At 43.2% G+C, this 17,762-nt stretch overlaps 1 protein-coding gene across 5 annotated transcripts in view; it reads right to left on the reverse strand.

Annotated features, from left to right (window-relative positions):
* nrxn3a (neurexin 3a) overlaps window positions 1-17,762 on the reverse strand; it is a gene marked incomplete at its 3' end in the record, with an annotated part of 238,564 nt that overhangs the window by 25,922 nt on the left and 194,880 nt on the right. For all 5 annotated transcript variants that reach the window (XM_084045369.1, XM_084045370.1, XM_084045368.1 and 2 more), the window contains 2 exons: window positions 8,914-9,095; window positions 5,840-6,011 (listed from right to left, as the gene is read on the reverse strand). In XM_084045369.1, coding sequence (XP_083901495.1) covers window positions 5,840-6,011; window positions 8,914-9,095 — 354 coding nt within the window. The remainder of the gene's footprint in view (window positions 1-5,839; window positions 6,012-8,913; window positions 9,096-17,762) is intronic.

Consider the following 17,762-nt stretch of genomic DNA (forward strand, 5'->3'; position numbering starts at 1 on the left):
CAGGAGGATGGGAAGTGCACTGGACCACACAGAAGCGAGCCTGGCCTGTCGAGAACTCCTCCGCTGTGGTTGCAAAAAGGGATGCAGTGGACAATGCAGATGTGTTAAGGCAGCACTTCAGTGTACTATCCTTTGCTACTGTGGTGGACTGTGCAACTAACTTTGTGTAGATTATCTGGCTTTATTGAATAGACCCCTTAACAGACAACGTCACACTGATAAGAACCAGTCTGCGCGGAACCAGTATGCGCGCAATGAAACCCATTCTATCAGGTCTCGCTAGGACGCGCCTCACTAGCCACACACAAGAGGGGGTTGGGGTGTGCTGAAACCAGCGCACCCCAAAACAACAGGTTGAGAATTGATTGCGTGAAACAATCACCTGTGCGTCCAGTCTCAATGTTGGTAAACAAATAATTGGTCTATATGCCATTAGGCTATGACTCATGAGTACTCTGCCTTTGTTGTGTCTTATAGTTCATTCAAAATAATTATGCAATACTACTACTAATAAATGAAACATTCTTGACTCTCATGTGTCTGTTTGAAAACATGTACTGTACTACACCATTACATATTTTGATGGGTTTACTATTATTTAATTAACTGAATGCCAGATATATGTAGTTAGGTAGTAGCATGTTGTAAATAGTACCGCTGTATTCCTCATCCTTGAAAATGTAGGATTAGTCACCATAATCAAGATCCTAGGTGGTCTAGCACGCGAGTTATTGGTAAATGACAGCAGGTGGCGGCCATTTTGGAAAATGGCTGCCATGGTTACCACAGGACAAATCTAAATAGTACCACTGTATTCCTCATACTTGAAAATGTAGGATTAGTCACCAGAATCAAGATCCTAGGTGGTCTAGAACCTGAGTTATTGGTAAAATAACAGCAGATGGAGGCCATTTTGGAAAATGGCTGCCATGGTTACCACAGGAAAAATCTGCGATGGCCCTATAGCCAAAACATTTCCTTATGGCATGCTCTAACTGTGTGCCAAATTTCATGCTTTTATCGTAAAGTGCACGATTCCATCAAAATATGGCCCGAAACGCCTGGGCTATACCTATGAGTATGTAAAAGAACAGAAACGAATAAACAAAAAATATTTCTATATTATGTTGTCCCAGTGCCAGAGTTTTTTTCACAGAAAACAAAAAGTGTTTAGGAAGCGAGATACAGCCTTTTTCAGTTCTAAGTTAAACAAGGAGTGGATGGAGCTGCACATCTTCTGGACATGTTTAAAAAAAAAAAAAAAAAACATTTTTTTTTTTTTTTACTATTTTTTCAAAAGCACGTCAAACACGTCATTGGCACGTTGAGCCATAGCGGTAAAAACACGTGAAACACGTTAATGGCACTCAATGAGTTAACAGACACGCCTCCTTCCTATACAAACCCAGTATATCTTCAAACTCCATTTTAACCAGCTTTAGATTCATAGAAAACACCCGTCCTTGGTTCTGGTGACTGATATTTGTCCTTCTAAGGAGGAGACCGTGTTCACAGACGGGGGGCCGGCCTCTCCCTTAGAGATAGGGGTCTTCTAAGGAGGAGACCGTGTTCATGTTCACAGACGGGGGGCCGGCCTGTCCCTTAGAGATAGGGGTCTTCTAAGGAGGAGACCATGTTCACAGACGGGGGGCCGGCCTCTCCCTTAGAGATAGGGGTCTTCTAAGGAGGAGACCGTGTTCATGTTCACAGACGGGGGGCCGGCCTGTCCCTTAGAGATAGGGGTCTTCTAAGGAGGAGACCGTGTTCACAGACGGGGGGCCGGCCTCTCCCTGAGAGAAGTTCGGTCATCCGCGAGAGACTCAAAGTAGAACCGCTGCTCCTTCACTTGGAAAGGAGCCAGCTTCGGTGGTTCAGGCATCTATAGTACGGCTGCCTCCCTAGCGTCTCCCTATAAGGGAAGTCCTCGCTGTACGACCCACTGGGAGGAGACCCCAGGGCAGGCCGAGGACCAGATGGGGGGATTATATCTCCACAATGGCCTTGGAACACCTCAGGATCCCCCAGGAAGAAGCTAATGCTGATGCTAATGTTGCTCTGGAAAGGGAAGTTTGGACATCTCTGTTGGCGCTGTTGCCACCGCGACCCGGTTCTGGATAAGCTGTTGAAGATGAACAGATGGATGTTTGGGGTTTTTTTTCTACATTTTTATGCCACGATTTTGGAACCCATTTTTTTCACCCAGTGCCAATGCCTCAGCTGTAATCCTGGGCGTTACTCTCTGCCAGCCCGGGGAGAGCCCCGAACTGAGCTCATACATAACAGCAGGCCCTTATTCCAACCAGTTCCTTTCCCCTCCATCAGGCCCCCAGGCTGACCAGGGGGGGGCAGTATAGAGACCAGGATTACTGCATGTTTTTTACTGCATGATTAACGGGGAGAACATGCAAACTCCACACAGAAAGGCCCTTTCACCAGCCCCACCTAGAGTGAATGGATGGATGTTTTAACACAAATATTCTCTTCGGGGGGTCCGCGTGGCCCAAAACATGTAATTTTGGGGGGTCCTTGGCACAAAGGGAATTGAAAACTACTGATTTAGAAGGCATTTTGTAGAAGCCTCGGGTCTTAATGGGTTAAATCCTGTCAGTTTGGTGTATATGTGCCGTTATCAGAGCGTCCAGACCTCTGGTGTTATCAGAGCGTCCAGACCTCTGGTGTTATCAGAGCGTCCAGACCTCTGGTGTGAAACTGAAGGATTAGACAGCCTGGCCTCAACACACACACCCACCATCTCGCACAAATAGACACACACACACACACACACACACACACACACACACACACACACACACACACACACACACACACACACACACACACACACACACACACACACACACACACACACACACACACACACAGAGCCCATAAGGGGTGTAACAGGGTGGTAGATTGTGTTACAGATAGGCTGTGATTTTATTTGCTTGTCAGGGTAGAACAGGCGTTTATTTATTTCACAGCCCCGACACTGCTGTCACCTCAGAATGTCCCCTACACCCCCCCTAACCAAATGGACCCTTCCGGGTCCATTTGGTTACAATTGCACACTCCCCCAGAGATAAATTAACACTGATATGTGTTACTGTGACCATACTTCAGTGACTATGCTCTCTCTCTCAGAGAGAGAGAGAGAGAGAGAGAGAGAGAGAGAGAGAGAGATCGGCTATTTGTAGCTATTGTGTGACACTGTAGTATGATGTAGAGGTGTAGTTCTAGACTCTATATAACATTCATAGATTGTGTAATAGTTGTCTGGCTACGATAGACTACATGTCGCCTCAAAGCCTGTAGGAGTGGGTGTTACCTCAACACAGAACAGATGGAACCTCCAGCATCCACTGAGTGTACTCCGCACACGCGCACGCGCACACACACACACACACACACACACACACACACACACACACACACACACACACACACACACACACACACACACACACACACACACACACACACACACACACACACACACACACACACAGTGCAGCAAAGACATGCTGTGGTTATGTAACATTAATGAACCCTGGGTACTGACCTAACAGCCCAGGAGAAAAACACTGAGCTCTGTGGTGACACATACACTTAAAACTCCATTGTGTACTGATAGCTTGTGCCTTAAAGGAGCATTTCAGCCCTGGAAGAAACTGCAATCACTCAATGTTAATAGTATTTGTAGTAGATTACTGTAGAACAATTTAAGATGTGCACCCTATGGCCAGAAAAATAATGAAATCTGTGTGTTTGACTAGGGTCTGACTGGACTGCTGCAATACTACAATGACCATAATGCTTTGGTGCACTGCCCCTCCTTGTGGGGAGTGGAGGCTACATGTGGGTGTGATCTTCAACAACAACACACAACATGTGTACCAGTGTTTGACAGTGTTGCCATGTCTACTTATTATAAGCGGCTTCTTTCTAAAATGTAGTTGATATTTGGGCTTGTATCCAAATGTTTTGATTGTTGTTTAATTGGTTCTCAAACATTCTCATGTATTTTTCTACGGACCCTCATCTGAAATTATAATTTGTGCCAGGGAGCCCCAACCAAATATGTGTTGTTAAAACGATTAAAAAATATTCCTCATTTTGCACCTTTTCCCCCTCAAGATTTTTTGGAAAATAACAGATCTACAAGCTCACAATGGGTAACATCGCGACGCGTTGTGAGCTTGTAGATCGGCAATTTTCAAATATATAATATCCCATGTCCAGGTTTAAAGTGCTCTTGGCCTAGTTATCTTCTTTTGGGCTTGTTTTCATAGACCTGGTTTCTTATTTCTCTCACAATATCTGGCAACACTGGAAGTCAGAAGCGTCCATCTCATCCTTCATGTCCAAGGATTCGTTAGTGATGTCACATCACTGACAAATCCTTGGTATCTTTATGCCGTTCTACTTCCGTGTAGCATAGTAGCGACATAACTGTCGAATCCTTGGTATTGTGATCCTAGCCTTTCAACAGCGTTTGAAAGGCTAGGACGCTCCACACTGATTTGGATTCTTTCACGCTTGACGCTTATGAAACACAGGATTATTATTTCATGTCAACATTCAAGTACAACTATCAGAAGATGTAACTCAGGTAAAGTAATGAGTCACTCTGCACATTTAGCGGGCCTCAACTCTATGAGATGGAGTCCAAGACGGTTCCAGGTTGGACCAAATCTTGGGGACACCCCTTGGGTCTGTCTTTGGAGCTGGTCTGACTGAGACGCGTCGAGACAACATGTAGTACGGAAAGGAATGAGACCATGCCGTCGTGACGTAAATAATGTCACAAGATACAGTATTCGAAGATTACTAGATATCTAAAAACACCGATTATACACAAAAAAAAAACAGGATCTTGCTTCTTGAGTCCTAAACTTCATTAAAATAAGATCTGGTTGCAAAATCGGCGAAATGTCCCTTTAAAGGGGAGACAAACACATGAAATGAAATGAAAAGCTCAGAGGGATACAAGTCACAACAAGATGAGACGTTGATGTGAGGGGGAGAGTTCTGAAATGCTGCTGTCCAATGAGTCACATCCTGTGAGGTTCATACTTATTAAATCACATCCAATGAGGTTCCTAGTCTCATTAAATCACATCCAATGAGGTTCCTAGTCTCATTAAATCACATCCAATGAGGTTCCTAGTCTCATTAAATCACATCCAATGAGGTTCCTAGACTCATTAAATCACATCCAGTGAGGTTCCTAGTCTCATTAAATCACATCCAATGAGGTTCCTAGTCTCATTAAATCACATCCAATGAGGTTCCTAGTCTCATGAAATCACATCCAATGAGGTTCCTAGACTCATTAAATCACATCCAGTGAGGTTCCTAGTCTCATTAAATCACATCCAATGAGGTTCCTAGTCTCATTAAATCACATCCAATGAGGTTCCTAGTCTCATGAAATCACATCCAATGAGGTTCCTAGTCTCATGATATCACATCCAATGAGGTTCCTAGTCTCATTAAATCACATCCAATGAGGTTCCTAGACTCTTTAAATCACATCCAATGAGGTTCCTAGACTCTTTAAATCACATCCAATGAGGTTCCTAGACTCTTTAAATCACATCCAATGAGGTTCCTAGACTCTTTAAATCACATCCAATGAGGTTCCTAGACTCATTAAATCACATCCAATGAGCTTCATATAAACTCGTATGTAAGTGGTTCAACGATAGTGCCCCTCGCAGGGCAACGGCAGTTTACTGTCACTACGCTTAGAGGATGCTCTGTGACTTTCTAGTTATTATTATTATTATCACTATTTATATGATTATCATCATATTAATATTGTAATAATTCTTCCTACCTGAAGGGAAGTGCTCGTTGATGCTCCAGCTGTCGACCTGTAGCGTAGCGTTGCCTCCGTTCCTGGTAAATCGAACCACGTGATATTTCCCATCATTCACGGGGGTGCTGGCCTCCTGAACGCTGATGTCCACCGTGCCGATGTTGAACGTCACCCCGATTTTACCTTGTTGCTGAAAAACAAACACAAAACAACGATGTTACCGTGATGCTGAAAAACAAACACAAAACAACGATGTTACCGTGATGCTGAAAAACTAAACAAAAAAACAGTCCACATAAAAACATAACATCACAGCTTACAATAATGATACAAACAACAACTACTGTAGGTATTACAGCATAGACACCAAAATACAACTTTACACTCTTTCTTTTTTTCCACACAGAACCAGTGGAGAGGAGAAGTTAAACCAGGCGGATGAGAACGCATTGTGAGCTTGTAGATCGGCTATTTTTGACAAACATTCCCCCCAGAATGCGAATACTGGGGTTCAAGTGGTTAAAGGACGACTTCGCCACTTTTCAACATATCTTCATATAATAGGTCCTCACTAATGCTCATGATAAAATGATTTAAAAAAAATCTACTTGGTCTGTGTCTCATAGTCTCTGTCTGTCTCTCATGTGAACAGTCCAGAAACCCGTCTACCAGTGACATCATCGTTAGGCAGGATTTTTTTTTCCAAAAAGATTTAAAAAAATGTATTCAGATTTGTAATAAGGCGAGAACAATGGGATCTATTATTGCATTGCAACTTTCCAGGAATACAAAGCCTGCAGTTTCTATTAGCTTGGATTCCCCATCGATGATGTCACTGGTAGGCGAGTTTCTGAACTGTCTACAGCCCTCCTCTGAGACACAGACTGATTAGAAATAAATTGTACCATTTTATCATGAGCATTAGGGAGGACCTATTATATGAACAAATGTTGAAAAGTGGTGAAGTCGTCCTTTAAGATTCTAAGCTCACACACACACACACACACACACACACACACACACACACACACACACACACACACACACACACACACACACACACACACACACACACACACACACACACACACACACACACACACACACACACACACACACACACACAGTTGGTTTCATTGTCTCATTGTTGTTAAAGGTGTTTGGTTTCACCTGCATCATGGCTGCTGAGCTCTTCCTGGATGACAAACCATGGCTGAGGGCGGAGTCTGACCTTATCTACAGGACCGTACCAACAGACCTGATAGCAGGGGGGGGTCTAGTAGTGTTGATACTGGTTGGTTTGGTACACCGGCATATGTTTTTAAAGAGGGGAGAGGAGATGGATGGATGGATGGATGGATGGATGGATGGATGGATGGATGGATGGAATGTCTAAGGAGAAGATAAGAGCCTGTGGTTTTTAACATGTAGTCTGCTGTTGGTTTACCGTCAAACCCAAACAGGATGACATTTCTTCACCCATTCAATCCGGGAACGCATCTGTGTCATTTTAGATGTCTTTGGCTATTCAAAATATATAGCATATCTACAAGCTCGTAGTGCAGCACAGAGTGCTGCACTACGAGCTTGTAGATATGCTGGCATTTCAAAGGCTTATTCCTTCATTGAAATAAAATAAAGGTTTTTACACAAAGTGAAACAGATGGAGTGAACTCTCTTCTCTCTAAGCGCAGTGTTGCCGTTTACTTTGACTTTCACTCATGCTGAACTAAGACAAGTCATGTTATGCTTCCAAAAACAGCCGATCTACAATCTGCGACACGTTGTGAGCTTGTAGATCGGCTATTTTCGGCACACAGCTAAGCCCAAATCAGGCATTAAGACACCATCACGGCTCTGCCAACATAAACTTTGGTCGACTAAATCAACTGCAGATTTAGTCGACTAAAACATGTAAATGAAACGTATTAAAGGAGGAAACGTGGTAACAACAAGATCCTATCAGGAGGCCTGGAGCTCTGAATACATATCAGTACAGTGCACACACACACACACACACACACACACACACACACACACACACACACACACACACACACACACACACACACACACACACACACACACACACACACACACACACACACACACACACACACACACACACACACACACACACACACACACACACACACACACACACACACACACAGTGCAGCCCTAGTTCTTCACTAGGAACAATGAGGTCTGACATGTGGGCTGAGGCGTGGAGACACCAGGGGGCAGCATGGAGTAGTTTGTTAGAAAGACATAAAGACAGAGAGAAAGAACACCACAGCCTGCTCAAAGGCCAGGTTAAAGCAGAGGACAGATGGCAGCCTATTGAGAGAGAGCTCACAGCTAAATTAATTTAACTCTGAAAGGATCATAATTGGCCAGTTTTACACTATCAGGGTTATATGAATTAATTAAAACTCTATTAAATCTTCCTTTGACTAGAATCCAGGTGGTTCCATCTGCTGCTGTGTTGCAATGTGACGCAGCTTGTAAATCAGCTATTTTTAGGTGAAGACATTTGATGTAAAGGGAAACGACCAAGTTTACTAAGTACAGTATAATAATACAGTCTCAGGACTGAACAATGTTCTACGGCCAAGTCCTTTTTGTGTAACAGACAGACAGACAGACAGACAGACAGACAGACAGACAGACAGGTTTTACTATGTGCAGCATCAGAAAGACAGACAGACAGACACAATCAGACAGACAGACAGACAGACAGACACAATCAGACAGACAGACAGACAGACAGACAGACAGACACAATCAGACAGACAGACAGACAGACAGACAGACAGACAGACAGACAGACAGAGAGACAGACACAATCAGACAGACAGACACAATCAGACAGACAGACAGACAGACAGACAGACAGACAGACACAATCAGACAGACAGACACAATCAGACAGACAGACAGACAGACAGACAGACAGACAGACACACACAATCAGACAGACAGACAGACACAATCAGACAGACAGACAGACAGACAGACAGACAGACAGGCAGACAGGCAGACAGACAGACAGACAGACAGACAGACAGACAGAGACAGACAGGTCTTACTATGTGCAGCATCAGGTAGTCTCCCAGGCCGGGGGCGGAGTCTATCCGGACCAGGATCCCATCCTTCAGGGAGGTGCTGAATCCCACGGTCAGCCTGTCCGTCCTGGTGCTGGGCCTCTCATTGGCCGGCCACTTGAACGTGATGAGACCCCCGCCCTTCCCGAAGATGTAGGTGGTCCCCGCTACGCAGAGGAACAACACAGAGATGTAGGTTAGAAGACTAGAGGAGACGAGATCCAGTAGAACTAAGACTAGTGGAGAAGAGATCCAGTAGAACTAAGACTAGTGGAGAAGAGATCCAGTAGAACTAAGACTAGAGGAGAAGAGATCCAGTAGAACTAAGACTAGAGGAGAAGAGATCCAGTAGAACTAAGACTAGAGGAGAAGAGATCCAGTAGAACTAAGACTAGTGGAGAAGAGATCCAGTAGAACTAAGACTAGAGGAGAAGAGATCCAGTAGAACTAAGACTAGAGGAGAAGAGATCCAGTAGAACTAAGACTAGAGGAGAAGAGATCCAGTAGAACTAAGACTAGTGGAGAAGAGACTTTTAGTACCTAGATAAGCGCCATATAAATTGTATGTATTATTATTATTATTATTATTATTATTATAAGAAGAGATCCAGTAGAACCAAAACAAATCATTTTATGCTCACACCGCTTGTAGATCAGCTATTTTTGGCACACAGCTAAGTAAAAATCAGGCCTTACGACGTCATCACGACCCGGCAAAAATACAATTTTAGTCAACTAAATCAGATTTAGTCGACTAAGACAATATTTAGTCTAAAACTAGACTAAAACTAATCTATTTCAGATGACTAAAATATCTAACTAAAACTAAAAACTAAAATAATGCTACAACTAAATAAACATTTGCCGTCAAAATGAACACCGTTCTGAAGTAGAGTACTTGAGTACATGTAGGGTACTTGGTTAGTAGAGTACTTGAGTACATGTAGGGTACTTGGTTAGTAGAGTACTTGAGTACATGTAGGCTACTTGGTTAGTAGAGTACTTGAGTACATGTAGGGTACTTGGTTAGTAGAGTACTTGAGTACATGTAGGCTACTTGGTTATGCTACACGGACGGTGAAAGTAAAACTCAAAAACTTTGTTAAACTTTCTTAATCCAAGTAGGTCAGAGAGACTGGCTCTCCGTACCAGAATTCTTTGCAGTGAGTAATGTGTTCACATCTGGGTCGTAGAAGTCATCACTCACTGTGATGTCAACAAACCTCCTATCTCCATAGTTACACTGTGATGTCAACAAACCTCCTATCTCCATAGTTACACTGTGATGTCAACAAACCTCCTATCTCCATAGTTACGCTGTGATGTCAACAAACCTCCTATCTCCATAGTTACGCTGTGATGTCAACACACCTCTTATCTCCATAGTTACGCTGTGATGTCAACAAACCTCCTATCTCCATAGTTACGCTGTGATGTCAACACACCTCTTATCTCCATAGTTACGCTGTGATGTCAACACACCTCTTATCTCCATAGTTACACCTCTTATCTCCATAGTTGTCAACAAACCTCTTATCTCCATAGTTACACTTTTTAGGACTTCATGTCCAACATATCTTCATCTACTGTACATATATATTTTTGGGGCGGTGTAGCCGCCCCCTATAAGTGAGTTTTGGACACCGACCAAAAAAATTGTGTACCCCCTAACCCTTCCATTGTTAATGCAAATCGATACTCTTTTCATATCAGCCAATCACATTACAGCTAGTGTCATCACCACTAACTGTAATGTGATTGGCTGACTTTGCAAATTCAGGACTGTGATTGGCTAGCGAAACACATGACACATGTGCAGCCCAATGAATAGCAGTATGGACTTTAAAAAAAGTCATTTATCCTTTTTTTAAAGTGAGTCATGTTGTGATGACCACACACCGCCCACTTCACACTGGGTGTGATTTTTTCTATTCATATAATTCATATTTTTTGTGTCTATTTGGCCCGTGTCTCAGAGAAGGGCTGTGTGTGGACAGTTCAGAAACCTGCCTACCAGTGACATCATCATCGCTGGAGGAATCCAAACTAATCTAACTATTCATGGAACGTTGTTGTAAAGTTGGCCGGATGGTTAAGGCTCCCAGAATCGACGAAGTCCAATAACGTAGATCTTTGGTATTTTATTTACCTCCAAAACTAATAATCAGCTCCATGCAGGAGAGTTACAGTCAACGTCTGAGGCAAAACATAATCAATACTGGCCACAAACACACTTTCAAAAAACAAAAGTAAGACAAACACTTGTTGTCTCCTTCACAGCTTCAGGTAAACTGAGCATTTCACTCTGAGCATTTTCCACTCAACATTTCCAGCCTCCCTTGTATACCAGGTGAGACCCTAACCCACACAATAAGTAATTGGCATCCTCATCAACTCAAACAAAGCAAACCATGGCCCCTGAGTTACACTACACAATTACAGACTTTCTGAGCAAACTTGAAATGCGTTTCCAGGCATCAAATAATTCACCAAACAATGACCATAAAATCAGACGACACAGAAAACATATAATAGCCTGTAACACTGTGTGCTGAACAGACACACCTCCAAGCCAGCTTGATGACAGTGAATTATCAGCAGCAGCTGTGCTGTTAGCTCTAGAATGTCTGTGATCTTACATACATTTCACGTATTCCAAATCCACGGCCATAGATCGGTCCCACCCGCTTAAGGTTAGCAGACGGATCTGCACGGCATTAAAGTGCTCTGTGCTGTGTCTGTACTCACCCAATAATTAACTCCTAAGACCTAAAGTCAGATATTATCCTCTAGTTTCATATCCATTTGAAAGTTCTGCCAGAAAACGTGTGTTTAGTAGTGGTGCACGATAACTATCGGCCCGATAATTATCGGTCCGATATTAGGAATTATGACGTCATCCCGATAGACGCGATAAAATAATTTCTCCCGATAATATACAATATATTTTTGGGGGAAAAAAAGAAAAAAATACTGCGGTGTGGGTGGATTGGGATGAGGGGCGCTTGTTTTTCACTCGGCTCCTCCCGTTTCGCCAGTACTGTGGTATTAGTGGTTTAGGAAGAGGGGAGTTTTTCACAAATCCAGCGCTCCCTAACTCATGCCTGGCTGTGACGTAAATGGTGCGCGGCCGACAAGTGAAGTCAGGATAGTAAACAAACATGGCGTCGGTAGTATGGGACTATTTCAAAGTTTCAGAGTTAGATAGTTCGCTTGCTATTTGTAACAAATGCAATGCAAAAGTTCCACGAGGAGGGAAAAAGGCAACGAGCTATAATACTTCCAACCTGATTAGTCACATGAAACATCGCCATCGCTACGATGGTGTATTAAAAGCGTACGACGACGCCTGCGCTGCTAAACTAGCGGCGAATCCAAAGCCAGCAGCAAAGGAACCGGGGCTTTTACCTATCGACGAGGCTTTTGAAAAAGCCAACAAGTTTGCCAGAGACGACCCCAGGGCTAAAACAACCTCTAACTTCATCATAGAAATGATGGCGCTTGACGACCAGCCCTTCTCCCTCGTCGAAGATAAAGGATTCAGTCGGCTAGTTCATCATTTGGAGCCCAGGTTTATCATTCCAAGCCGCCGCTACTTTTCAGACGAGTGTTTACCAGCCAAGTATAATGAGATCGCCACACTCCTTCATACTCTGATCCATAACGATATACGGGACATAAGTTTCACCACGGACATATGGACGAGTGATGTTAGCCCCGTTAGCATGCTAGGTCTGACTGCGCAGTGGCTGGACAAAGACTACAAACTGTACAGAGCGGTGTTGCATTCTCAGGAGCTACCAGGTTCACACACTGCCGATATGATCCGTGAGGCTTTTGATGCCATGCTTCAGCAATGGAACATTAGTAAAGAGATGGTCCATGTTGTCCTAAGAGACAACGCACGTAATATGGCGAAGGCTTTTGTTGACTATGGAGTCGATAGCCTGGGCTGCATGGCCCACACTTTACAGTTGGCCGTGAATGAGGCTGTGCTTAGCCAAAGAGCTGTGTCTGACTGTGTTGCCATCGGGCGGAAGATTGTTGGACATTTTAAACACTCTCAAGTAGCGTCCACTGCCCTGGAAAAGTTACAGGCAAACCTGCGAAAGCCCACTACCACTACTACCACCACCACCACCACCACCACCAGTACACGACTCCAACAGGACGTGGCCACACGTTGGAACAGTACATTTTACATGCTTAAGAGTCTGGTGGCACAGAAGCCAGCTATTGCAGCTTATGCAGTAGAATACAAGTTACCAGCAACACTCAACTCCCACCAATGGGCCCTAGTTGAAAACATGTTGACCATCCTCGATCCGTGTGAACAGCTGACTAGAAATATTAGCAAAGCTACAGCCACAACGGCAGACGTAATCCCCTCCATCCAAGCCTTAACGCGCCTGCTAAAACAAACTGTTCCAACAGACCACGGAGTTAAAACTTCAAAGGAGACCCTGTTAAAAGCAGTCCAAACGCGTTTTGGTGACATCGAGGAAAAGCCCTTGTATTATCTCTCAACTATATTGGACCCGAGGTACAAGGACCGCTACTTCACCCTTGCATCAAAACGGCAAGCTATAGAAATGCTGCGGGAACAGCTGCACAGCGTCGTCGACAGAGACCGCCGTGCCACAGACACCCCCGGTCCCCAGCCAGACGAGCCACCGGCAAAGAGAAGCAGGGGAGACGAGAACAACAACTCCTTCATGGGCATGTTTGAGGCAATCCTCGAAGAAAATACTGATGCTGCAACTGAACACCAGAAATACAGCGGAGTGGATGTGAACGTAAGTGTATATATTTGTATTTGAATTGTTTTATGAACACAATGTAACTTATGTTAAAAATGGAACCGGATATTCAGAACATCATCATAATTACATTTTGTTCTTCTGTGTTTTTTTTACTGAAAGCTCCAGTCATATCTGTCGGAGGCCACGCTTCCCATGAACCGTTGCCCGCTGGAATACTGGAGAAGCAACCAGTGTCGTTACGAGTGCCTGGCCCAACTTGCTCGTAAATATCTGTCGGCTCCTTGCACTAGCGTTGACAGCGAGCGTTTGTTTTCTGCTGCTGGACACGTGATGACCGAGCAAAGAAACCGACTCGCATGCGACAAGGCAGAGATGCTGCTCTTCGTCAAAATAAATCTCCCTCTGATCAAGCCAGAATTTAAAAAAAAGTAAAACGAATAGCTACCTGCTCTAAAGGAGCTAAAGTAACAATGCAGGATCAAATGTGAATCTCTCTCTCTCTGAGAGAAAAAGAGAAATACAAGAAACCTCATGCTTTTGTGAAAAACGGGTTCACTGTCATTTACATGGATTATAAAGCAAGTAATTAATCCTTTGTTCTGTAAAATTACTGTTTGTTACTGTGTGGAATGCACCTTTTCAGTTTGTTTACATATACATGTCTAACTTGTTTCAGTACCTTATTGTTTTGTTGTTACTGTGAGGAATGCACTTTTTCAGTTTGTTTACATATACATGTCTAACTTGTTTCAGTACCTTATTGTTTTGTTGTTACTGTGAGGAATGCACTTTTTCAGTTTGTTTACATATACATGTCTAACTTGTTTCAGTACCTTATTCTTTTGTTGTTACTGTGAGGAATGCACATTTTCAGTTTGTTTACAGACACTGATTTTACTTGTCAGTATTTCATTTAAATCCTTATGCAAAGATTTGCACTTTTGCAGCATCCCTTCTAGAGGAGAAGAGGCCTTTATTTTTATATCACTGAGTGATGCACCTTACTATGGCAAATGTTTACATATAACAATCTATTTGACAGGTTGTCACATGTTTTTGTTTGATTTCTTTTGGCAAAAGTTTGATAGGCTTGCTGTCCTATAAATGCCAGGTAATAGTTGTTTCCATTTGTTAATATGAACCACTCATTGTTCAGGGAAACACATTGTCATTGACATTGACTGATTGACTCAATTACATTTATTTGGGAAAATAAATATGGTCACTTTAATTGAAGAGTCAAAACGGTTCTCTTGGCTTTGTTTTGTTCATAGTAGTAATGCTCATGTCATTTGCTCACTACTAGTCTTTTTTACCACCAGGTGTGCAAAAACTACAGGTACATTTAATATATATATATATTATATTATTATCGGTTATCGGTATCGGTCTTGAGAAGCAGGAAGTTATCGGTATCGGTATCGGTTTCAAAAAAACAATATCGTGCATCCCTAGTGTTTAGTAAAATATCTCCATCTGAGGTCTGCACGTTTTATTATATTAAATATGAGGATGTGAGGTCTGCACGTTTTATTATATTAAATATGAGGATGTGAGGTCTGCACGTTTTATTATATTAAATATGAGGATGTGAGGTCTGCACGTTTTATTATATTAAATATGAGGATGTGAGGTCTGCACGTTTTATTATATTAAATATGAGGATGTGAGGTCTGCACGTTTTATTATATTAAATATGAGGATGTGAGGTCTGCACGTTTTATTATATTAAATATGAGGATGTGAGGTCTGCACGTTTTATTATATTAAATATGAGGATGTGAGGTCTGCACGTTTTATTATATTAAATATGAGGATGTGAGGTCTGCACGCGATGGGGGCGTTCAAACTAGCGTCAAAATGTTTAAAAATGTGTAAAAGTACCCAACTATTCAAAGTTTGTAAAACTGTTTTGTTGAAATTAGCCGATCTACAAGCTTTCTTTAAATAGATGAAGGTGTAAAATAGAGATGAAATGGTTAATGTATATTTTGTTATAATGATCAAAATCTTCAAAGTAACTTGTGAATAAAGTTACGATACTTGACCTCTGAGATGTAGTGGAGTAGAAGTATGAAGAATTGAATAATAGAAATACTGATTTAAAAATGGTACCTAAAAGTACTTTCCACCTGGAGACGTCAGAACTAAAGATTAAACCCTGGCAGAAATGATCCAGTGAGCTGAGGGGAGATCTCTGAAAGAGTAGGGAGGGATTAGAGTTACAAAAAAACCTGAACCCGTCTATACCCGACCCGACGGGGGCAGAGGGTATATTTTGGTGGATCGGGGGGGCGATATGGTTACATCACGGCGGCCTGCGTGTGACGTTTAGCCTCGGCGGGCGGCGAGAATGAGACGTACTGAGAGGGAGACGCAGGCGGAGGAGGAATAGATGGGTTTTTGATAAGACGCCACTTTACCAGAACATCAGAGATGCTTCGTTTAAAGACAAACGGCAGTGGCTCAGGGGTAGAGTGGCCGGGTAGAGTGAACTGGAAAACCGCAAGGTTCCCAGTTCGATCCCGGGCTGGGGCGCTCCCCTAGAGTTAGTGTAGAAGTGTCCTTGAGCAAGACACTGAACCCCTAATTGCTCCTGATGAGCAGGTTGGTGCCTCGCATGGTTTCCTCCTCCATCGGTGTATGAATGTGTGTGTGAATGGGTTAATGGCACAATCAATGTAAAGCGCTTCAGATAGAAGCGCTATATAAATGCACCATTTACCATTTACTAACCACGTGGTTGTCACCCTCAGTGGGAGGTGAGAGCTACCCTGTATACTGATATCTGACACACACACACACACACACACACACACACACACACACACACACACACACACACACACACACACACACACACACACACACACACACACACACACACACACACACACACACACACACACACACCTTGTAGTAAAAACACATTCTCAGTAAAGTGATCATGTCACATGGTGTTAATTTAACTCAGAGAAACATCTCCCTGTGAATGGACAACAGAGAGACATGACACTGATGTCCTGCAAAGCTATGGCTAGACAGACAGACAGACAGACAGACAGACAGACAGACAGACAGACAGACAGACAGACAGACAGACAGACAGACAATCCAGCCGTTAGGGCTAGCTAACCCTTGCCGTACACACGTAATTATGGCTGATTATGTTGTGTACAGTATGATACCAACATGCACACATTAGAGCTTTAAGTGTTGATGTCCATAACGCTGTGAAACAGACACACACACACACACAATGCTGACACTAAGTGAAGCAGGTGCTGGGACGCACACACACACACAGCGTGTCTCTCGCCCACACACACACACACACACACACACACACACACACACACACACACACACACACACACACACACACACACACACACACACACACACACACACACACACACACACACACACACACACACACACACACACACACACACACACACAGGTGAGCCACCATCTGGTCCAGGCTGGCGGGGCTGAGAGCAGAGAGACCCAGCAGACACACAGAGCTGTTCAGCACAATGAAACCCTTCCTTCTTTATTTAGTATTTTAAAACAACTTCAACCTGTTCTAGGAGGGACGTTCACCAATGCCGGCCCCCGCCCCGCTTGCTTGTCCAATGTATAACTTCAGACCTTTTCTGTTCCTCTGATGCTGAAATGATCAGTAAAGGACCTGCCTGAAAAATGCCAACAATCCGTCCTGCCCTCTCCGTGTAATAGTGACGCGATGTTCATGATCCATTCGTTCTAAATGCTTCAGTCTTTAACGTGAACATGAACGTGAACATGAACGTGAACGTGAACGTGAACTTCCTGAAACTGTTATGTTCAGGCGTTTGTTTACGCCTGACTTCCATAAAATGAACAAAGTGCCAAACATTGGACAGTTGGATTGACACTTAAAACACTTTGTGCTGAATGATGTTAAAAGTGCATGAGCGTGCATAACAGGGTCTTTGGATTATCCACAGACATTCAGACATTAAACTAAAAGAGTTGAACAACCTAAACAGCAGATAAACTGTAATGAGTGTGGACACACTGTCTGAC

The sequence above is a fragment of the Gymnoscopelus microlampas genome (genome assembly GCF_963454915.1).
Source record: "Gymnoscopelus microlampas genome assembly, chromosome: 20".
In the NCBI taxonomy this organism is placed as follows: Eukaryota; Metazoa; Chordata; class Actinopteri; order Myctophiformes; family Myctophidae; genus Gymnoscopelus; species Gymnoscopelus microlampas.